Source organism: Syngnathus scovelli, chromosome 2 (genome assembly GCF_024217435.2).
Source record: "Syngnathus scovelli strain Florida chromosome 2, RoL_Ssco_1.2, whole genome shotgun sequence".
NCBI lineage: Eukaryota > Metazoa > Chordata > Actinopteri > Syngnathiformes > Syngnathidae > Syngnathus > Syngnathus scovelli.
In genome coordinates, this window is record NC_090848.1 from 18,565,621 (window position 1) to 18,589,106 (window position 23,486).

The following is a 23,486-nucleotide window of genomic DNA, read 5'->3' on the forward strand; positions in this document are numbered from 1 at the left end:
GCCATATTTATAGTCTGTTTATGAGATGTTCCAACTTGTTTGCAGTATTTTTCCTCCCTTCCCTGTGGTGGTACAACCCCCCGTGTTGCCACATTCTCATCATTAACGTTCATCTTCTCTGTTGACATATAGACTTTTCTTCTTTTCAGGACTCAGTGTAATAATTAGTAACTTCTTTTCACATGATGTGAGGTTAACCACATATTTTGGCAAGCTTAAGTGTTAAAATGCAACATCTACAGTTTTAGACAAGCGACATATTCTTCCAAGGATATTTCCATCAAACTTGGTGAAAATCTGCCCACTCATCACATCATACAAAGTAGTCAAATCATTAATCAACAATTTAAGCAAACTGAAGACATTTATTTCTTATACTAGGCAACTTATGAAGAGAAATGTTATATGATGTCGAGTTATCGTTAAAATGAAACAAAAAAGGATTCTCAAATGTTATACATTGAATGTTTGTGAGAAGTTGTATAGTAATATAGACAAGATAAACACAAAATTGATTTGATTTGTTAATTAGGTTTTGGACAATGTGCAGAGTGTGCAAGGGAAGATGTTTCACATTCCTATTGCGTGCATAACAATTATTCTAAGTCTGATGCTCATAACCTTATGTGCAAATAATTGAAAAATAATAGGCAGTAATAAGTTATGCCGACAACCAGTACACATTGTATATTTGATGACAATGAAACCTTAACATCATTTGGCACTTCCTGTTGGTAATTCTAACACAGACATTATTTTATCAATGTCGAAATGCTTATACTGTGTTATACTGTTAGACCTCATCAGCTCAGGTTTGTTGTCATTATGCCGGATACATTTGGTGCCTTGGTATGTTTGGTCTTTGATTATGCTGCTGACAAATGTTTAAGCCTTCTGAGTGCCCTTATTTAGCTCTGCTGGTAACTACTGTACAGTTTGCCTTGTACACTCCATTTTAACTTTTCAATTTGAGTTGGAATTTAAATGTTATTCAGACAGCATTATAGTCATTTACACAATTCAAAAGATAGCAGTAAAGACAATGCAAACAGATACATACATACATAGATATATCTACATAAAGAGAGAGTCGCTAAGAGTCCTTGACATAGCAGAAGAAACGGATTTGCTCATGTCTTGCCGCAGGTCAAGGCTGCGGGTCGTTGACAGTCACTTCCCCGCAATGAGGTACATTTCCAATGAATGACATTTTGGCATGGTGAAAATCCTTTGGTGGTGGTCCATGCTGGTTCCTGCCAGTGTGTGGTATGTGGCGATAAGGCGGACTGTGGTTTCTAATCTAATCGGCTATCCATCAGGCAGCGCTGCAACTACATCAGGGAGCCATTACTTGGCATCCAAGATCGTTTCCTCATGGCACCCTCACTTGTCAGGACATCACTTTGGCACAATTTTTGCCATGCTTTCAGTGACAATAATTACATTTTAAATGTTAAATGGCCTTAGACATTATCAACCCACAAACATCATTTCATGAATTTCATACATAGATGACACCAGTTATCACCAGTTATCATATGTTGTGATAAACATTGAGCTGTATAAACTTTTGTGTGGATAAGCTTAACTAATTAATATAGACCAGATTTTGGCACTCTGGCCAACATACTCGTATTCTATTTTTTGTCAGAATGCAGACAGTATTAAATTCCTCCCTTGCTTCTGCTGTGTCCAAGAAAAGCATTATATGCAAGAGTTAAACTTCAAACAGGTTGCAAAGAACTACAATCTGTCTTGACTTTGATATGTGCAGCTTTATCAGGTTCTTTGAAAATTTCTCGTTACATTGTTCTTTTTTACCTTGAATAACGACAGCGTGGCTATACACTTTGGAACGTAATCAACTCATCCCACATTCTGCAAGAATTCTTGACATTACTGTCGACAAATTCTTGAATTTTCATGAGGCAAAAATGTGCTTGAACTTCAGGGCAAGGCTAGGCTTTACTTGCAGTATATCAAGTATTTCAAACACAAGGTAACTCAGCGTCCTTCACATAATTAGGAAAACAACATTTAATGATGTTTACAAATTAGACATTTAAAGTGTGAAAAACACAAAACAACAATGAAAATGATTGTGATGATTATGAAATGCTTTAAAAGACCATTAATCATAGTTTTTTTTTCTAACCTAGATTTAAAAGCATTTGCACTTGGGGGCTGACTTCACTTCTGTCAACATCTCATTCTGTTTGCATGCAGTGTAACAGCTAAACGCTGATTCACCATTATTGGTTTGACCTCCGGGCTCCACTAATCGACCCGAGTCTGCTGACTTCAGAAGCATTCTGAGTTTGTATTTAATTAGCATTGAAGCATGGATAAACTTCTGATCTGCTTGTAGCAAGCTGGTAAAGGACTATTTTAGTGGTTGGTTTGATATGACTGCCGAAAGATGGATCTGAATCAACACAACGAGGTTTCGGACCATATTGACAACTTCTCCAAACAATGAGAAATATTAGAAGTTACACTTTGACATGAGTACAGCTCATCTTTGAATTCAACAAGACTCATTGCTGCTCAACTTTCCTTTTGACAAGCCACATTAAGAGAATCTTGGTGTGTTGATTCACGTGATACTTGAAGTCATTGAAAACCCTAAGTGATTGTAATGGCCAAATTAGCCAGTGGAGTCAGTCAATCAGAAGATTAATTAGTAGTCAGGCTGGTTGCTGCAGTAACAGCCCTGTCTCTTCTCCTCCTGACCTCTTTTGTCTCGATTAGTGTTCCACTCATGCTGACTCTCCTCATAAAGCACCTGCCACTGCCAGATCCCCGTTAAGTGAAATGTAAAGCGAGCAGTGAAAGGCGTCGTTAAATCTCACTTTCTCTCACTCTCTCCAGTTGCATTGGCCTGCCAGCCCGGATCGAGTCCAAGAATGTCTAATGGCTGGAAAGGATCCAGAGGTGAATCAGCATACCCAAACACAAATAGACTCTGCCTCAGCATATAAGTTACTGTGTGTTTGTTGTGCACACCTCTTGGCAAATATGAATCTGTGGCAGGAGTCACTTGAGATATTTTTTATTTTCTCCTCGCTGTCGGGTACATTTTTCCCCACTGTAGTAAGTAATTCAAACTGTCAAAAGTTTCATATTTGTTCAGGAATAAAAACAACTCTCAAGAACAACATTCACACAACTATAGGGAATTAAAAACAGGTGATGCTCCCACTGACTTTAAATGCCCCCTTCGTGTGAGTTGAAATCTGAACTTGCATTGCTGTCAAACAGAGAAACACATGCTATTTGATGATAATAGATTATTTTTTCATAACAATAGTTCAAAGAGTTTGGAAAAGATCAACATCACGTGACTTTCTCTATCCAGATGGAGTGTGCTAACTTCCTACGAGTCCTGCAGCCCTACAACAAGACTCACCTGTATGTGTGTGGCACAGGGGCCTTCAACCCAAGGTGTGCTTTTATAGCTACCAGCATCTTCCAACAGGTATGACAGCAAACCCACATTTTGTCTGAACCAGGCTTAGTCACGTTTCAAATTTCCTCATTTCTGTGTTATTATTAGCAGTGGCCATTACAGACTAGCTCCTTATACAATAACACGACAATATTCGGCCCAAGATAGCGCTAGCATCATGATACAAAATTGCACGATATAATCGATTTATTGCAAGAAAAGTACACCACATGTGGATATCAGCGTAACTGTAGAAAAGGTTGGCTTTGTGCAAAATAGAACCATATGCATGGAAACCACAGAAATGTTTTCTTTAAATATACACGTTACAAAATACTGTTAAAGCCATAAACTGTGCTCAAACTGGGTTGTTATATCTGCATTATCTTCCGTAGTTTTGAATTCCTCTTGCCTCGACACAACGTTTTGGACAAATGTTTGTATGTGTGTGTGTGTGTGGGGGGGGGGGGGTGTAGTAGTGTTAGTGTCTGTGTGTTCCAACTTCCAGCGTTGGCCCCCATGCACATCCGTATCAGGTAGTGTGGTGTCTGCCCCTATAGCCATGCAAGGACCACTATTCCTCCAGTCTCAACTTTCTCTAAAGTAGAAATGTATGCCCTGTTTTTAAATATCCAGCATGATCTCTCCAATAAAATATGTACGGATCTTGATAAATGGGGTGCAATAGTATAGTATATTTTAAAGTGGAATGACCCAATTTGGTTTGATTCAGTGGTGAAAAATGACAATTATTTTGCAATATGAATAAACATGTCAGCACTGCAAATGTGACATTTCCGTCAAAGAGACTTATCAAATTCTAAACCAGTGTATTTGTGAATTTTGTCATGTTTATCAACAGATAAAAAGTTCTAAATTATGTGATTGGCAATTATGAATGCATAGGTTTAAGGCCGTGCCTCTTGTGTGACCGTGTGGTCAAAAAAAGCTGTGTGTGCTTGTGTGCATGTGTCAGGGACCAGATAATCCCATGAAAGGCCACGCAAGATCAGAGCAGGTGTTCAGACGTGGTACTTAGAGGAACTGGTGGCGCTGGCTGATTTAAGACTGGACTTAACACATTTTAAAATCCCTCCACTTAGCCTATTAACCCCAAATTGTTTTTGTGTGTGTGTGTGCGTAACTGATTAGCCAGTTCCCAATGAAAAAACTCTTCCATACATTTAATGCAAAAATAATCCATGTCTCTGTTTTGGCCTCCCAGCCAGGACACCAGACCCTCTCCTACAGCCAAACCGAATGTGGGAAGGGCAAATGTCCGTACGATCCGTTTCAGAAAACAGCATCAGCAGTTGTCGGTAAGTTCAGTGAGGTTTGGAGTCGAGATTGAACATCTTGGTGGATAGAAGCTGGCACGTTTCTCCCACGTTGTGTAGATGGCGAGCTGTATGCTGGCATTACTTCAGACTTCATGAGCAGAGACTCTGCCTTCTTCCGTAGTCTTGGCAACCGGCATGTCATCCGCACCGAGCAGTACGACTCCACCTGGCTGCAGGGTAAGAACGAATGTCGTATGTCTCTTGTGTAGCCTGACTTCCATCCAAACACATATTTCTTTTCAGTTAGGAAATATTTTTCTTCATAGACTGACATAACACACCAAAAAGTACAAAACATTGAAGCAGACGGGCTTGTGCAAGTCTAATTATGAGTCCCAAAACAAATGTGGGGTTCAATTGGTCTCATAAAAAGTTAGCAGTGTTTCTGGACATTCCCCATGTATAAAAAGTGCCCCAAGACATCCTCTGACGTAATTGGGCCCACTATAAATGAAATTGAAATACTGTGATTGAATTAATTGAATCAACTGGGAGTAATCATAATGAAATCTGGAACAAATGAAATGACATTGGATATGGCTTTGGTCAGCTCTCGTCTCAACAATAACATCGTTGCATCACTTTCAGATTTAATTGCTGCTGTGATATTGTATACGCGTATCCAAACAATTACTATATAGGAAGGCTTCATCTCCAGATGGGCCTTTGTAATATTGGTCCCACCAATATAAAGTAAACTGTGATGAAAATAGCAAGCGTTGTACATAGCGTTGTAGATGACTGATGTTTTATGGGATCGAATCTATGTTAAACCATCTGCTGAACGCCAGGCAGTGCTTCGCAGTTGTCTGCTGGTGATAACAGATACAGTACAAGATGATTTTTTTACTGCGTATAAGATGAACCTCTATCGTTCCTACTCTCCCTCTTGCACTCTTACATGTAAATGTGCAATCAGCAGCAGGTTGCGCAACAGATTAATGTTGTTGTTTTTGCCTCTGTCCCTCACTCACCAGATGCCCATTTTGTGCGGGTCGCGCCACTGTCTGAAACTGATAATCCAGAAGACGATAAGGTCTACGTGTTCTTCACCGAGCGCGCTCAGGAGGCCGAAGGGGCCACTGGGAAGGTGCTCCACTCCAGAGTGGCCCGGGTGTGCAAGGTAAGGATGCTGAAATGTTTGCGGCCAGTACATGTATTTGTTTACATGTTTCTATCGGCCTCAGGCTGCCTGTTTATTTTAAAGTGTTTGCCTGCACATGTTAGATACGTGCTTAGCTGTGCATGTGTCTGAGTCCATGCAGGTGTGTGGGTTTTTTTTGTAGAAAGTTTTGTTTGGATGTTCCAACCACATCATGTAGATAATCACACACACTGGGACTGTTTATATTTGTCATCTTCTCTTGTCTGCTGCATCCTCCTACTCTCAGACTATTTCATGGTGATCGTTACATGTGCATGATGATGTTTGCATTTTGCGCAATGTTTGTTGCTCAACCTCCAATTTGCTTGGATTTGAATATTTAATCAGTTCCTTCTACAGTCAAATTGTCACCATCACAAACCTGTAGCTGTTTATTCAATGCTTTAATTAACACAAGTCCGAAAGATATATTTTTTTTATATTCATTGTATTTATATTTTAGTTTAGATTATTATTTTTAATTTGAATGCGATTTGTTTTTGTGTGCAGAATGACATTGGAGGCCAGAGGAGTTTGGTGAACAAGTGGAGCACCTTCCAAAAGGCTCGTTTGGTGTGCTCAGTCCCAGGACCAGATGGCCTGCAGACACACTTTGACCAATTGCGTGAGTACAAAGAGTGATAAAACCTCACATGTGCAGTAAAAATGAAAATACGTCAGTCTTTCACTGTTAGACGCAGTAACGACCTGGTTGCCCTTGCTCCGTTCCTCCTTTTTGTATGTTGTGTTAACGAGTGTGAGGAAAGGAAGGACGAGCAACAAGTTTTTGCTTCAAAGAAATATACGAGTGCACAAGCACCGCTTTGGCGTAACTGAATAACTCTGCTGTTTCCACGGTGATCAACAGCCGTGTCGGTCACCTTGGGTCTGTCAACGTGCCTCAGCCTTGGTAACCGTGGCAACTGGCCTCAACAGTTAGTTCCTGCCGTTTTGTTCATTATCAGAAATATCCTCTGGGGGGGTTGTGTGTGTGGTTTGGAGCATCTATGTTGGTGTGTCTTCTCTCAGCCGAGTTCCCTTTCCATTTAGTATGATTCTCTCAGTCTGTGTTATAAGCAAATATCAAAATAGTTTTGCAGGAGTTGGCTTGCGGAACAATGAACAATGCCATGGCGTAACAAATGCAGAAGGCCGCCGGATGCGATCGGAGTGTAATGTTAAACCTTGACCTACTGCCCTCAGTGTGCTGAAAGCAATTGTCGCTGTCCCAGGCACAGATTTAATTATCTGGATGTCCAAAGCTGCCACAGCATATCCCGCTTCACTGAAAGGGACTGGCTTGTCCTTACTGTAAGGGACATGTGAATAAATTTCATTAAAAAGATTCCCTCCAATGTAGAAAGGCGCCTCAAGGCAGTTCTGACTACAATATATTTGAGGCACTTTTATTCACACACAAATGCAGAGTGACTGAATTAAGGAAACTGGAGATATCATCATCCATAAAAAGAATTCCGTAAAGCCTTTTCACCTTTTACAGTAACTGGTGGCTGCCAGCAATGACCTCAGTGGCAGATCAAACTTGATTCAATTTACTAAAGAAATACTGTAAACTCTACTTTAGAGGCTAAGAACAAATTGACATCCTTCTATTTCAACATTTGACGCACTTGTCGCTTTATTCCTACTTTCAAATAGTGCACAGTCACAACATACTGTAAATCAAAGATTCCGTGATGTTCATACCTTGTTTCTTTATCAATATTCTACCGACACTATAGAGACATGCAGAGAGAAACCGTGGAAATTTGGAGTATGTGGAGACAGGAGTGCATTCTTATCTGCTGTTTTTTTTAACGGAGGACGCACAAAGTAAACTTCAGCGCCCCTATGTTTGTTGAAAACTAAACGTGCCCACACACACACATACACACGCACACACACAGAGAGCACAAGCTCCTACACGGGGGATTAAGCCATCAGGTTAAGAATGCTGTCAGTGCTGTGTTTACGCCACGCTTAACCACACAGAAACACTACAAATCCCAAGAAGCCTTGAGGCATCTGCGGGTCCCTCATGGAGGAACCGTGGTTAACACCTGGCTATATGTGCGATTGTGCGAGGTGGTCAGATGACATGAAAAAAACCTTAATAAGAAGCATTCCCATAACCCTTCGCTTCAGGGGTCAAGGCCATTTCCATGTGTGTAGGCCATGGGGACGAGGCTGTGTTTTCAACCTCAAAATATGTCTAAAGCCAGTGTTTAAAAACTTTTGCAGAACTTTTGAATTGTTTATACTAGTTCAACATGTTGCTCAGGTCATCTTTGCTTTTGAATGTCAACAGGCGCGTCTGGGTTTATGTGTCAAACTCATCTAATGCAGCACTGTTTACACTGTCTTCTGAATGGACGCAGAGCTGCTGCTCATAAACATTGTTGGATGAATGTTGTAAATATTGACTTGAAATAACATCTAGGTGACTGTAAAGAATTACAAACATCTAGGTGACTGTAAAGAATTATGAATGCAACGTGCTCACGCAGGAGTATCATAGTCGTGAAAATGTTTTAATAAATAATCAATTCATATTCACAAAATGATTGCCTTGATACAACCATTATTTCTGATCAGTCACTATTTAAGTGTAATTTTATTTCAGTTGAAACATGTTTAAAAAGAAATGATCAATAAACAAAATGAACTATAACCATATTATGTAATTAGAACACAAACAAAAAAGAAATCCCGAGATTTACTCAAGTCTGATGTGGTACAACATCATGCATGACAGTGTTTTGACATTAATGTGTAAAATTTAGCTTGGATAAAATAAAAATATTTTCAAATATATATATATATATATATATACAGTATTTTGGTGATGAATTCTACTAATTTCCTATGACCTGTAAGCTATAACACAACTCAATTGAGCTACTACAAGAATAGCGCTATACTTTACAAATGACAAAAGAAAAAACGTCTGTCATCTTTTAAAATAGTTGTCAGAAACATACGTTCACAATTATCTAGTATGGTTCAGTTGCCTTTAATTTGAAGTGATCACCCCCTCACGGGACAAGATTTCTCTACGTCACTCTGCACGCGCGCGCTTGGTTCCACTCATGTGCTTGTGAGTGTTGATGCAACACGTGAAACTGTGAGTCAAACGTCTGCTGAACCATAAACACAGACAGTCGGCTGTGTTTACTGTTTTATGTCTTGTAGATGACATTCTCACTACCTTTTTTGACTGAAACGCCTTCTGGTAAACGCCACCAGACATGGGAAAGCTACTCTGCTCATGTTTCGGAGAATGTCTTATTATAACAATAATTATAAAGCCATTCTTACTCATAATACATTTCTATTAGGTTATAAAAAGAAAATGTCCCTAAAAAAATTAGCATCATCTTCTAGGAAGCCACTTGAACTTCATATTTATAAAGATTTGAGTGTCCCCGAGGAAAGAACAGAAACATTCCTGAAGCCGTTATGTTTTTTCAAGTAACATTTTAATTTTGCAATGCAAAAATAATTTATAGTGACTCCTGTCTGTTGATAATCAAATGTGGAGATAACCTTACTTATACATTGTTATGATTATTTTTTCTATTTGTGTTAGTTTTACTTTAACAAAGACCATTACTGTCATTTAATTTTTCATGAAACATACAAAGAAAGACAGGAGGGGTGAAATAGGAGAAAGAGGCCATGAGATGGATTTACATGTACTGTATGACTCATCCTACCGAACATCAACACTGTCCGATTACTCTGTCAAGTATTGTTTAATACTTTGTTACCTCACCCAGGAAACACCTTCTACAAGTATGTGAAGTGGGCATGAAAAGATGCTTTGTTATAACAAGGAAGATTGATTACGTTGGAGGCCTCCATTCAGCTTCTCCTATCCATCATAGCTTGTGTGAAGGAAGAGTTTTTGCAAAAGGAATTAAAATGGCTGCTTGCCAGAAGAGGAGTAGAAAAGAAGGGCTTCAAAGGAAGGCGGTGAAGAGGGAACACAATGAAGCAGAACGAGAGGGAGAGGGTGGAGGTTAAAGCGTTAGGTGTCGACCAGACCAGAGGAGGAAGGAGAGCGGGGACATGAGCTAAAGCCGAAGCTTTAGTTGGAGGTTAGGGAGGGAGGAGGAGGAACCAAAAGAGGAGAGCGAGAAGGTGAGGAGGGGACTTTAGGCTGTTATCTCTTCCACACAGTGCTGATTATGGAGCCGTTCAGTAGTGCAATCTAACATAAGATGAGAAGGGGAGGCAAGGACGATAAAAAGGAGGGAGGAGGCAATAAATCCAGAAAAGTTTTTACATGTTCTGTCCCAAGATAGAGGTGGAGGATAAAACCTGAGGCAAGGACCGGAGATGGCGCCAACCCGGGCAGAAGACATTTTACCCTCAAACAATTCAGACATGTGAAGTGAAGTGGAAAGGCTGTGAGGGGGTGATGGGGAGGCAAGGTGGGAATAACTGGCATGGGGTGGGGAGACACACAAATGTGGAACGAGGAGAATGACATGGAGGTGTTGGGGCGACGTGAAGTTTCAGGAGGTGATGCCTGGGACAGAAAGTACTTCATGAATCACAAAGCAAAGCTTTTTCAAACACGTCACAAAGTTGCTTTTGAACATTGTGCGCATGTCCTCATGAACTATATTGGTGTTGACACATTTTCATCTTGCCATATTACTTCTCACGTACTCAAATATTTTCAGACAGTTAAAAAAAAAAAAAAAAAACTTGAATGACAATATTTAGAAGTTAGCAGTGATACTTTGAACAGTGACATTATTTGGGATTGAAAAAACATTGGAAGCCTGAAAACTTTGTCAACTGTTTGATCTCCTACCGTATTTAGATAAGGCAATGAGGAAAACGGTAATGGTGATGGCATAAGAAAAGGAACCTAAATTCAAGTGAAAAAAATGTGTTATGCTAATGATATACATCTTTTTGCACTCATGTGACAATTGACTATGCTAAAATAATACCCAAAACCTTATCATAAGACAGAACAACAAACCAACGGGTCAGACAGCCTCATCTTAGCATTTTTGTCCTTGTAAAGTGGTCTGGACTTTTAGGACTGAAAGCAAGTGAAGGACATCAAGTGGAGGATGTCAGCCGTTGCCAGAGGGCACAAAAACCTGTCAGACAAAAAAGATGGAGCAATCGAAGAAATAAGGCCAATAGCCCAGAGGGCTATAAAAGCAGACGAGCTGGAAGTGAGCCTATTAGTGATACAATAAGACAATGAGGGTGAACATTAGCAGTGCGGCCACAAAGGTGACAAAGGGAAGAAGGTATGTTGGCATTCATGGTGACTGGGTGGGAGGGAGGCGTCCCTGCCTTGGGGGCTACGGCGAGACAATTAGGATGAGGAGGAGGAGGAGGAAGAAGATTAGCTTGATACGGCAGGTCTGCAGGCTAGACAACACTATCTTGCCTGAGGGGGTAACTGGCTTTTTTGTTTAGGGAAGAAGACACAAGAACAATCCTCCAGAGAAAATAGGCCAGACAGATAGATAGACAGATGGACGGGGAAGATAGAATGACTTGGACAGCCGCGAGGAGGGAGGGAGGGAGGGAGGGAGGGAGGGAGGGAGGGAGGGAGGGAGGGTGGCACGGAGGACAAGGGCGGGATGTGGGTTTGTAGTGAAAGTGAGAAACAAAGAAAAGGGGAGCAGCACCAAAGGGGTCCTGAGAAGCCCAGGTGGATTTGAGCAAAAAAGGGATGGGGGCTGAGCACCTGGTCAGAAGATAAAGACACAAAGAAAGTCACGAGTGAGGGTGTCAAGAAACTAGCATATTAGCAAAAATGATCTGTCATGTATTATATTTGTTCATTTATTTATTTTTGCAGGATGTCTGTGCGTATGCTTTGCTTTCCCTCCCACATGAAGGAGGTCGTGTTACATTTGCTGAAGTTAAATAATAAATCAGGATGAGGGCTCAGGCAGAACTCAGGCAAAGCAGCACTAAATCAGACCTGATTTAAACTCGTCACACGGTGATAAAAGTACATTTTCTCTTGCCACGCTGAACTTTAAATAAGAAAGATGTTCTTGCAGAGAGGAACAAAGACGGAATATTCAGAGATGTTTTTTATAGTATCCAAATTACACCACAGTTCTCTGAAGTGAACGTCTGTTTTTACTTATTACACTGTGGTCTCCTCACATTGTGCACAGTCCCTCAGGATTGTATTTTCTCAGCAAGCGCCACAAATACAGTGGACCCCTAGCTCGTATAGTCATATATGCATTCATGATGTCACGTAAGAGCTGTCCTTTGGCAATACCTATCCCAAAAAATAAGCAAACTCAATGTGGAGACATACAAAAGAAGAAAAGTAGTAATTAGATGTAGGCAGATTTGTATCCAGAACATTTAGACTCTTGTGTCACCACACTATATGTTAGATTGTTGAAACTTCTATCGCCATCATCAAAACTTTTGTAATTGTGAATTCAAAAACTAATTTTTAAACTTAAACAACAAGTTAAGATGTTTAAATGCTGCTTAAAACAATGCTGGTGATGGTGACTGATAGAACTGATAGAAAGAACTCAGGTGTCCAATTTTTAGTACAGGATTGTTCAGCAGAGTGCCAGTATTGCAATAATGTTATGAAAATGCATTGGGTTAAAATTGACTGAATGAATGAATGAATGATTTTAATCTCAGAGAAATTGTGGCAGAATGTGCTGTAAAATATTCTTAAATGGCAAGTTATCTTCCGTATTTTTTTTTTTGTGCTTCTTTTTCTGGTTAATTTGTTCTTTAATGCTTTAATTACTTTCACTGGGGTGCTTAACTTTTCAGGTCAATTATTGCAGAACTCTTGCCTCTGATATTTTACCAGCAAATTACCCCTCCATATTTGAGCGTGTGTGTGCATGTGTGCATGTGTTATGAGATGAGATTAACCTTCATCCAGGGACGTGTGGGTCCATGGAGGCCACCTGAAGCACAAGGAACGTTAGGAATGTGGGAACCGCCAGACGCTTTGCTGTTTGCCATCAGAGGAGGGAAGAGAATAGGGGAGCAGAATAAAGGAGAGAGGAGAAATAACAGAATTGTTTGTAATCTAAAACTGGTACACATGTTTATTTTATTCCTATCCACATTCGTGTGCCTATAGACACATATACTGTGTATAATTAGCGACCTTGTTAACGTCCATAAAATTTGTAGAAGTCAAGATATAAAAAGCTACCGTAACACTTGCATATGCAAATTGCAAGTAGAAAGTGATGTTCACGTCTTTGTGGTAGTGACTTACTTCCTGCATGGCCAATAAATGAGACTCCCCTCATTCCCTTGAAATGAAGCACAACAGAAAGTACGTGTACTTTGTCTATGAGACTATAAAGCCCACTATGTTACATTCAGTGGACCCAAATTTTATTTTAAATTTCCTATCATGTCATTTGAAAGCATGCAATACAATTTTGTCAGTTATCTATCCTGAGCTCGCTCTTCATCATTCTCTCAACAGAGGACGTCTTCATCCTCCATGGCAAAGACAAGAAAAACCCACTCATCTATGGCCTGTTTACCACTTCAAGGTACCACCCAACACTGTTTTGTAATCGTGTCGCTTGCCGTGCGGGAAAATGCCAGCATGATGGTGGGTGGGAGTCGGCAGGAAATCACGCTGCGAAGCGAGATCTGAGATCACACAGGGTGGAGGGAAAAAACACTGAATCATGGTTATTGATCAACTGCTGCTGTTATATTTAGCTTCAGGACTGCACAGAAGTTACGCTGAGAATAAAGAGGTGACAAATATCAGATGCCTCATGAGATTTTTGCGGATTTCTACACAGAGAGCAACAAAGGCGATCATCTGTGATCATTCCCACCACGGTCGCACTTCAGTGTGTGCGCGGTGCAGAGATAATGCAACATATTGTGGAATTCACACTGGCTGCAGGACCTTCTGCCACTGACTTCTGAATTGAACACATTCATGCTATGAAATGGCACGTCATCATTACTGATCCTGCTGCGACAGTAGCTTTTTGTTCGCTACACGGTCACATTGTGTATCTCATGGCAAGGCAACTTTTCTTTTTAGTTTACTATTAAGACTAAGGTTGTTCCATTCCCACAGCACCCTTCTTCATTTACTTCTTCGTACTATTCAGAGGTGGTTGGATGCTAAAATTATGTGTTTAGCTTGACTTGATTCATGTAGTTGCTGACCATGTCTTTGTATTTTTTTAAAAAATCTACCGCATTGGCTGAAAATTAAGTTACACATCTCTATAATTGTAGGGAAATCTTGGATCCTTTCCCAGTTTTCTCTCGCAAGTAAAAATAATCAGTAGCAGCACAAGCGTGATGACAGGTGACACCATCGAATGGTGGTGGGAGTTGATCTGCTTCAGGCTTTTATGAAAAAGTCTGTGGAAGCTCAGCAGGAACTGACAGGAATCCAGGGAGGGGTGAAACCGCATAGCTTAACCAAGGTCATTGCTATGAGGTCTCTAAAGCACTCATGACCACACAAGTCAAATTCATTATAGGGTGTGCACAATAACCAGCTTATTGAACAATTTCTGAATCCTTCTCCATAAAAAAAAGATCATTTTTCTCGGTTAAATTGTTCAGTTTGATAATTATTTTTCAGGTGATTTATTTTGAAATAAATTATGTGGTTTCTGTTGTAATAGGGCTGTGTTCAAAGCTGTTGCAATTTAATCACTTACATATTCTCCAAAAATAATAGCACTACAATTGTGAAGCAACAGTGGAGAAAAATATGTAAAAAGGTGAACATCCATCCAAGCTGGACTTTGGAACACATTTGTGAGTCGTTGCTGAAAGAAAAAAAACATGACTCACACAGCTTCACATTTAGTGCATTCTGCGAAGACGCCCCCCCCCCCCCCCCCCTCTTTTTTTTTTAACTGTCCGCTCTGCTCTAAGTGCATACCCTCTGCTTGTGTTTTCATTCATGCAAGCTGCTAAAATGTGTTCAGGTCTTGCCTAATTGTTCTTTCCCTACTGCCTTTGTTATCAGCGACATCCTCAATGGGTCAGCCATATGTGTTTACCGAATGGAGGATGTGGTTCGGGCTTTTAAAGGAAACTTTCTGCACAAAGAGGGGCCGCAGTACAAGTGGGCAGAGTTTACTGGCAAGGTGCCCTACCCACGTCCCGGAACTGTGAGTTCACACTCAAACCTCATTCCTTATGTAGCTCAACCCACTTTAATCGTTTATCTAGATCGGGACCAAATTCCATCGACCCCTACACAGTACCTACTCGGCTTGACAATTCCTACTGACATTTGAATTGAAAATCACTGCTTGCGGCCCATTGGTTAAGCTGATGTGTCAACTTCATATATTTATGGCAAAAAAAAGTGGTCACACATGTCCACAGATTATGTCCATGTCACGATTAATAAAATGGTGCCGTGCGCACGGGAAAGAGATTAAGGAAGAATCTTAATTCTGCACAAATTGAATGGCCACTATACATGATTTTTTTAAATCCTGCCACAGATTCACCCATCCACTTTGAAACATAATATATAAACACAATTATTACCTTGTTTTTTTTTTCTTCTCAATCACAGTGTCCCAGCAGCACATATGGAAGCTACAGTTCTACAAGGGAATATCCCGATGATGTCATCTTCTTCAGCAGGACTCACCCGCTGCTGGAGGTTCAACTCGTGTTTTATTTTGTGACCCTAATGTTAACTCCTTGTGTTTTTGTGCAAATACCCTTGGGGGAGATGACTTTGCGCAATCATTAGAAAATGTGTTGTAGTTAAATCAAAATTTCTGCACTTGTGTAGGAAAACGTGTTGCCCTTGGGAGAGCGCCCTCTCCTTGTCAGAGTTGGTGTTCACTACAAGTTTAGCAAACTGCTGGTGGACAGAGTAGAAGCCGTGGACAGCACCTACGATGTCCTCTTCATTGGCACAGGTACACTGAGCCCGGTTCTTGAAATGTATCTTTTCCTTTTCAGAACAGCTTTTTGTAATGTTTCAATTGGGATGTGTTTTTGCTGCAGACTCTGGCCTGGTTCTGAAGGCCATCCATCTGCCCAGAGAACATGGACCAAGTCAGGAGGTAACCCTGGAGGAGCTGGAGGTCTTCCAGGTAAATTACATCATCTCATTTCTCTCTTTTTTTTTTTAGTCATTTGAACTGCTTGTCAATATGTATTTTTGTTTTTATTGCGCTGGTCTCGACCAAGTCCTGAGCTAATTGAAAGATGCTGTTTTACCAAAAATGGTTGCAAGGCCAAAAAATTTTAACTTGTGCAGGCTTTTGTTCACTAGCCACTCCAAGCTATGATGATATAAATTTTAAGTTCTGAATTTTTGGACTCTATATTAACTACCTGACAAATTAACTAAACTAATCATTATTGTTTTGTGTTATCCCCACAGTATAAGTCACCAGTGACGGTGATGACGCTCTCTAAGAAGAAGGTAATAGATGCAACAAAAACATAATTTTCTTACGCAACCAATGAGACAGGCACATTATGACACTTCATCTGCGCACCTACAAGGACAGTTGCTATGGTTACTCAACCCCAGTCACAGCAGTTGTAAATAGATGCCGCGCGCGCTGTCACTCACATAGAAATGTACATAATTAAAGCAGCTTGCGTTTCCTGCTATCAGGCCAAACGGTGATGTTTCCTTCTTCCCTCCATCCAGCAGTGGTTGTTTGTGGGCTCCAGGGAAGGGGTCTCCCAGCTGGGCTTGTACCAGTGTGAGCTGTACGGTGAAGCCTGCGCAGAGTGTTGCCTGGCCAGAGATCCATATTGCACGTGGGATGGACATGCCTGCAGCCCCTACATGCCCACTGTGCGCAGGTATGAGGTCTAATTCCAAGTTTGAGAAGCAAAGGAGAAACACATAAGACTTGAATTGTAAACAACAGCCCTGCCTTTTTGAAGTCTGGTTTCGATTACAACTGGACTCAGATCTCTCTGGTGAGCATTTTCCATTGCCACAGAACCTCTCCGCAAACTCATCCCTTGTTTTAATCATCCTTGCTCTTTGCCAACTCCCAATCTAATAATGTAAGAGGGATGTGCTGGACAAATTGAGGCTCCTTGCAAGTCTCCTTCTCGCCTCATCTAATGTGACAGTCACACGGTTTCTGTTGCTACAATCAACTCAGGCTGACAGGAGAACGTTGTAATGCTTGGAACACACCAGTTATGCCCAACTTGAAAACTTTTTTTTTTTTCTTGCACCACCAATACATGAAAGATTAAACATCCTTGAAATATTTTGGTTGCTTCTATAGGCTACCATCATCTGGATCTTCAATATTTAGAGAAGTGGGTTTTACGCAGTAGGCTATGTCTGATGTCGTCATGCAATCAGTGCAGTTCTGAGTCTTATTTGACTGAAAATTGAAATTATGTGAGACATGATTCGACATTCTGTTGGAAATCTCCCACAGTAGGAACCCTGGAATTTCATTGACTGTTTGTTTTCTGCAGGAGGAACGCTCGACACCTGGGCGAGGATGAAGATCCATTAACTCAATGTGTCAGACAAGGAGGTAAAGGGTCTGTTTTTGCCCGTGTTTTTATATACAATGTGTCTCATAACAGCCGAAGATGAAAATGAGAGATTTGCACAAAATTGCGTGGAAGTGGCAGGCACGGAACACCTGGTGCAATCACAAAAGCTGCGCTTCCATCTGGAGTTCCTTGCGAATGCTTGACACTAGACTGTTTTTCAAAGGACCTGGGTCAGCATATGGTCTGACCCGAGCCCACGCTTGGGCCGGCAACTTTCTGAGTAGGCACGCGCACTAGCACTGGAGAATTGACCAGAATAAAAAAGAAACTTTGAGGAAGAAGGAAAGAATCTAGCACTTTACGTTTGTTTTTGTTTTATTTTTCATATTCGTATTTGCAACTAAAATGTAATAATTCACTTGCCACTATAGTTTCAGTTGTTGTCATGGCAACAGTGACAGGTCTGTCTTATTTAGACACCAAAACAATACTAAGTGACAGCTCATCATTTTTTCCATCTTTTCCTTGGTCTCTGTTAGCCGGGCTGCAGGTGGAGGCCGAGCAGAGGTTGATGATGGTTGCCGAGGGCAACAGCACCTACTTAGAGTGTCTTCCCCGATCCAGGCACGCTGCCGTCATATGGTACAAGCAAGCCGGAGAGAACAGCCCCGAACTAAACCAGGTACACATGTTCAGTTTAACTTGGAAAAATACAGTGAAAAGCGATATCATAACACGACTGGAGTTCAACCAACATTTTTTGGAAAAAGACTTCTCGGGAGCCAAGAGTGGTAACACGTGAGAAGGAAAACGTGTGATGACGACGACCATACAAATGGAACTTATTGAAAAATGTGAACCAGGGAGCGTTAACAATGATAGAAACAGATTTGGAGAAGCAAGGTATTCCCCATACATGGTGTTTAAGCCTAAAATAAAACAGGTTCTGCCACGCACAAAATTTCTCCATTGCATCTAAAAATAAAATCTACATTTTTTAATTATATGCAAGCTCTCTTTCACAACATTTGCAAAGTTTTGCTATGATAAATGTTAAGCTAGCTCTCTGTTTCCAGCTCGTTTCTGCCAAACAATTATGGCAGTCCAATGTCATGTGACTGTGGCCAATGTTCCCTGCAGGTGATGTCAGGCGAGCAGGTGGTGGTAATCGAGCGAGGCGTCCTCATCCGTCGGGCCGAGCTGTCTCACAGCGGTGTCTACCATTGCCAAGTGGAAGAGCATGGCTACCACTGGACCGCCGTCACCGTCCACCTGGCAGTCTGGAGCCCCTCGGCTGAGCGACTCACGACGTCCTGGTCCGCCTCCTCGCAGCAACCTTGGTACGGCGACGCCATGACGCTGGTTCACCCGAGGAACCTGGACCAGCACTGCCGCGCTCTGGGGTACCGTCCCCCTCGCAACCGCCACCGTGACACGGTAGTGCAAGGCGCTAAGGAGAAGGCGAGGGCCGAGAGGCACAAGCACGGTGGAGGACGGGGAGGAGGAGGTGGAGGAGGAGGAGGAGGGAGGTCAGCGGGTAGGAAGAGCAGGAGCAAACCACAGCAAAGAACGCCGAGGAGCGCTTGAATATGTCGCAGAGCAAACGCTACACGTGCATGTCCACACACACATCTTGTTCAGGGTGGGCCGGAATTCATGACTCTTGGGGTCTCCAACGCTACCTGTTTCGTCATAGAACTAGTTCAAACAAAGTCTTTCTAGTGGGCTGTAAGTTATGCACATTACTCAGCATACTTCAATAAGGTCCGTTTAAGAAACCACATCACACATTTAAAACATTTGTTAAAGCTTTACCCATTCCAAATCGTATTATTTTATTTTTCTATGAAATTATTAAATATTAAATATGTTTTGGCAAACATCAGTGAAATGATAAAATAAGCAAAGGGAGAAACACATCAGTCATGAATTCTAGCCACGCTGTACGTTTAAGATATTTGCATGCACTTGCCATCTTAAAAAACAACAACTTTTTATTACACTTTAGTGACTGATGAACGTTCAAAGTGACAAAATGACTGTGTTTGAACTCAAGAAGTAATCAGATGGAATACTTCGCGGAATGAAGAATCAGCTGCGTATCCACGTTTCACTCTGACTGAATAGGAGTCTTGTTCATGAAGTAAATATTCCACATGTAAAAAAAAAAAGTTTAGGCCCCCGGGATCCGTTTTTGTGCATGTTGCCAACTACAAACACAACTTTCCACACTTGTTTATGGCAGTGACAATCATCATGGAAATCCGTATTTAGCATTCTCAATTAGACTTCTCACAAAAAAAGTGAAATTTCAGTATGAATCTAAAATGCGTTATAACATTCACAGGTAAACTCATTTTGACCTTATATTTTGACATCATGAGACCGAGATGACTCAAACAATTGACCAACAGTTTCTCGCTGACAATTGCAAGGCTTCAAACAGACCCTTGAGGGAAAGTAGCCGCAGAGATAGCAGGAGACACAGAAAAGCACTGAAATGGATGGACGACCTTGAAATTGTATTGCAACATTCATGGCGCAAACACCCTTTGGGAATTCTGCCATTCAAGTTGTACAGAAAACAATGAAACAATGAACAGTTGGACATGTGTCTTCAAAAGTTCAGAGATGGTCATATTGAATTTACTCATGAAGGTTATAGTACATTTTAGATTCACCCTGGAATGTTACCTGAAACCTGAATACCCTTAACTTTTTGGAAGTAGCGTTTATGCAGTGTGTTCAAACAGTCACACTGAGCAACACTGCTTCTGACAGATTTTCTTGTTCTTTTCAAATCGAACTGAACTAATGTGGATGGTTGATATTGCATCATAAATGATAGATTCAGAAGGTAAACACTGTACATTTAAAATATTTAGTTTGATTACACTCAGATTAAAGACGTACCTTCACATTAGAATGACTGCAAAGGAGCAACCATTCATCTAAGGGAGAAAACACAGGTAGAAAAGTTTGCCGTGCTGAGGGCTAAAACCACAACCTGGGTCATGTCATTTAAAATGTGCAAATTAACAGAAAATGGCACTGAGGAGTTGAGTTGTTTGGAGAAGTTGTGACAGTATACAGGGGAGTGATTGAAGTCATAGAAAATTGAGCTCTTCCTTGCTCAACGGCTCCCCCTACAGCTATGAAGTGTCTTTAACTTTGGGATGCCTCATTGGTGAAAACAAAAATGAAACAGACTAACATGCATTTGCTAACAGAACACGTGAGATGTCTAAGCTGGTACAAAAAGCACTGGTGGAGCTAGAGGAGGGGTCATTGGAGCATTGGGGTCATTGATCCTTATAGTCGGGATATTATGCTTAAAAATGTTATTTGAAGGAGGAACTGTCGCAGTGGAGCTTCTATAGTCAAACACAATCCGTTCTGGATGATGGCTAACTTCCAATTTGAGGACTTCTATCAAATAAGTTTCCCCATTGGTAATAGGGAAGATAATCATTTCCCGGTCTATCACCATTGTAAAACGGCTACCTGTAGAATCTTTTTTTGAACATACAGTATTAACATTCTTAAAAGTAGAAAATAAGAACAGAATGTAAAAACAGTCATTTGTGTGACAAATGTGCAGAGTGAGATTTCTGCGTGTGCTTGGGAGGTGATTCGCTTCATGAAATGCAACTCACTGATGTACATTTCTTTCTTCTGTATTATCCACGTTGCTGGAGTGTACTGAACAGCCAGGTTTGTTTTTCTCACGGGTACTGTTTTGTGGTGGTCACAAAAAGACAAAGAAAAAGCAACTCAATTGTGGAGTAATACTCAAGACCCTCAACTGAGCCTTTATTTCCTCGAAAATGTTGGTTGGAGGTTTCACAATATACAGTATCTCTACTTTTGAGGGACTTTCCTTAAGATGCTCACACACTAATTGATGACTAATTGATTGACACAATCTGGGTGATGAATTCTTGTAGATAACCTCATCTCACAGGGATCCAAACTAGTATTTACATCATGTATTGCTGAGTGTGTTGTCAATTTTAACATGGACAGTAAAAGAAGTTGCGTCGCAAAAAGACTTTGGGCAAGGTTCAATCCAACTTGGATGAGTGAACTGTCTGAGGACTCTGTACAGATTGTGCATGTTTTTCATTTGTTTTATGTCTGACACATTTTGGAGCCAGCCGGGCAGATGAGGAACAAATTGCCGGTGTTCCAATGTACATTCTATAAAATAAAGCAAGCCTTGTGATGGAACCTCGCGGTCAAAAATGACATCACAGACTGTGGCAGTTTTCTCAATTTTAAGTATTAGACCAACAAAAGTGGTTCACATGATTTTTGTCTCAGTGTATTTATTTCCCTCACAAGTTGTGTGCTCACTTTTTTAAAAACTGCTTCCAGCCATTAATCGACTGGAAACATATTCATCACATAAGTACTGTGTGTTACTATGTAAAAGCCGAAATACTTTTTTTTTTTTTTTTTAACTTGTTGATTCTACAGGCAGACTGCAGTCATCTGACCTTCCGTCGAACATTTGGTTAGTTGATTAATAACTAGCTACATTTGAAACACCAGTTAATGTAGTTGTGCATTTGAAAGCACTAAACATGTCGTGTAAAGGCGAATAGATTAATTTTGTCTCATTTTCAAACACAGGTGATGTCTAAAGGAACCACATTTGGTTACACCACAGGCCTCACTGCGAGGCAATATAACCAGCCGAGTTAGAATTAGTTTGAAATGTGAAAGAAATGTACTGCTTTTGGCTGACTATGGTGTTTCCCGTCATCCAACTTCAGCTGGGGTAGGTTCCAGCTCACCCACGACGCTAATGAGGACAAGCGGCTTTCCAAAGGGATTGATTAAGGGGGTGAACAACAAATTGCTTTTAAACTGTAAGTAAGCAGCGCAAGGCTACGCTACATTTTGCATTCTGGGCCAGGATGTTCTTGTGAATGTACTGCATGTTTGCAAAGTCATCAAATTGAACATAGAGGTAGAAAAGACCAAATAAAAATCAAATAAATTTACCGAGCCCGACCAAACAGTCCACATACTGTGTTTTGTTGTTTTAGCTCTATTGTCACATGCAAGCACAGGGTGCCTCTACTGAAGTGAATGGATGAGAAGAGAAACATTGGCGCTGCAGCTCTTTAAAAGAGCTTTTGTGTATGATGACACGTGAATGTTGAAAGTGTCAAAAATGAGAAAGGCCATGTGAGCCATGTTGTATAAATGAGAATGTGATCAAACGCTTCCACACAGAAGACACACGTCAACCGTCTACAGCAGGGGTCAGGCAAGTATGACCCGTAGGCCACACACAACTTACCCAGTACTTAATCCCTCCCACCAAGTATTTGCATTAGTCCTGTCGTAGTTGTTCTTTTATTTTAATGATTTATACTCAAATATAGTTAATTTAAATAAAACTGCAGTATTTTTTGTTTAACTATCAAGGTATCTGCTAAAATATACAATATAAAATATACTTAGTTGATTCATTGTTGTTGAATTAGTATAAATTACAAGATTATATAGAAGACTATATTTTTTGTATAAATAACAGTATTTTGAAATACTATTTTGCATATTGAAAGGCACATTACGAACATCTTTCTTTTCAGGGGGGTTAGAGGCTGGAATGGATTAATGGCCATTTCCATTAATTTCTATTAGGAGAGATGATTTGAGATGAGTATTGTATGTCTTTAATGGCATCTCAAGCTGATCTCACTTGCAAGGCAAATGTTTCCAAGTATTTTGAGGTATTCCCAAAAGCTGCTGGTCGATCAGATTGGCCACTAACCGAGTTTCCTTTTTTTTCGAGGGGCAACTGTGAAAACAATTGTGCGGACCTATTGGAGTGATGTAATTGTGTTTGGTTAATTGTCGCGGCCTTTGAGGCTTGTCACAGGACTGGAAAGGGAGCAAATGGGATCAAGTGGTCGCTCTCCCGTTGACATCGAGCCAACGACAAAGAGGGAGCAGCTGGGCTACATTACACTCCTTCTTGTTCCCCTTTCAAAAGGTGACGTCCTTCTCCTTTCCCTTCTCGTCTTCCCTGAGCAGCCGCAGTGGCGGT

The 23,486-nt window shown here is 40.8% G+C and overlaps 1 protein-coding gene across 2 annotated transcripts in view; it reads left to right on the plus strand.

Moving 5' to 3' along the window:
- The window catches only part of sema3h (sema domain, immunoglobulin domain (Ig), short basic domain, secreted, (semaphorin) 3H), a 40,781-nt gene extending 19,111 nt beyond the window's left edge, over positions 1–21,670 (plus strand). The window contains exons 3-18 of one of the 2 annotated variants that reach the window (XM_049753360.2): positions 2,872–2,934; positions 3,359–3,478; positions 4,674–4,767; positions 4,846–4,965; positions 5,766–5,911; positions 6,443–6,557; positions 13,410–13,479; positions 14,940–15,084; positions 15,501–15,590; positions 15,726–15,855; positions 15,944–16,032; positions 16,326–16,367; positions 16,602–16,759; positions 17,399–17,460; positions 17,962–18,104; positions 18,563–21,670. In XM_049753360.2, coding sequence (XP_049609317.1) covers positions 2,872–2,934; positions 3,359–3,478; positions 4,674–4,767; positions 4,846–4,965; positions 5,766–5,911; positions 6,443–6,557; positions 13,410–13,479; positions 14,940–15,084; positions 15,501–15,590; positions 15,726–15,855; positions 15,944–16,032; positions 16,326–16,367; positions 16,602–16,759; positions 17,399–17,460; positions 17,962–18,104; positions 18,563–19,009 — 2,034 coding nt within the window. In that variant the 3' untranslated portion in view covers positions 19,010–21,670. The remainder of the gene's footprint in view (positions 1–2,871; positions 2,935–3,358; positions 3,479–4,673; positions 4,768–4,845; positions 4,966–5,765; positions 5,912–6,442; positions 6,558–13,409; positions 13,480–14,939; positions 15,085–15,500; positions 15,591–15,725; positions 15,856–15,943; positions 16,033–16,325; positions 16,368–16,601; positions 16,760–17,398; positions 17,461–17,961; positions 18,105–18,562) is intronic. The other variant, XM_049753361.2, reaches the window with a different exon arrangement.
- Positions 21,671–23,486: the final 1,816 nt, after the last annotated feature.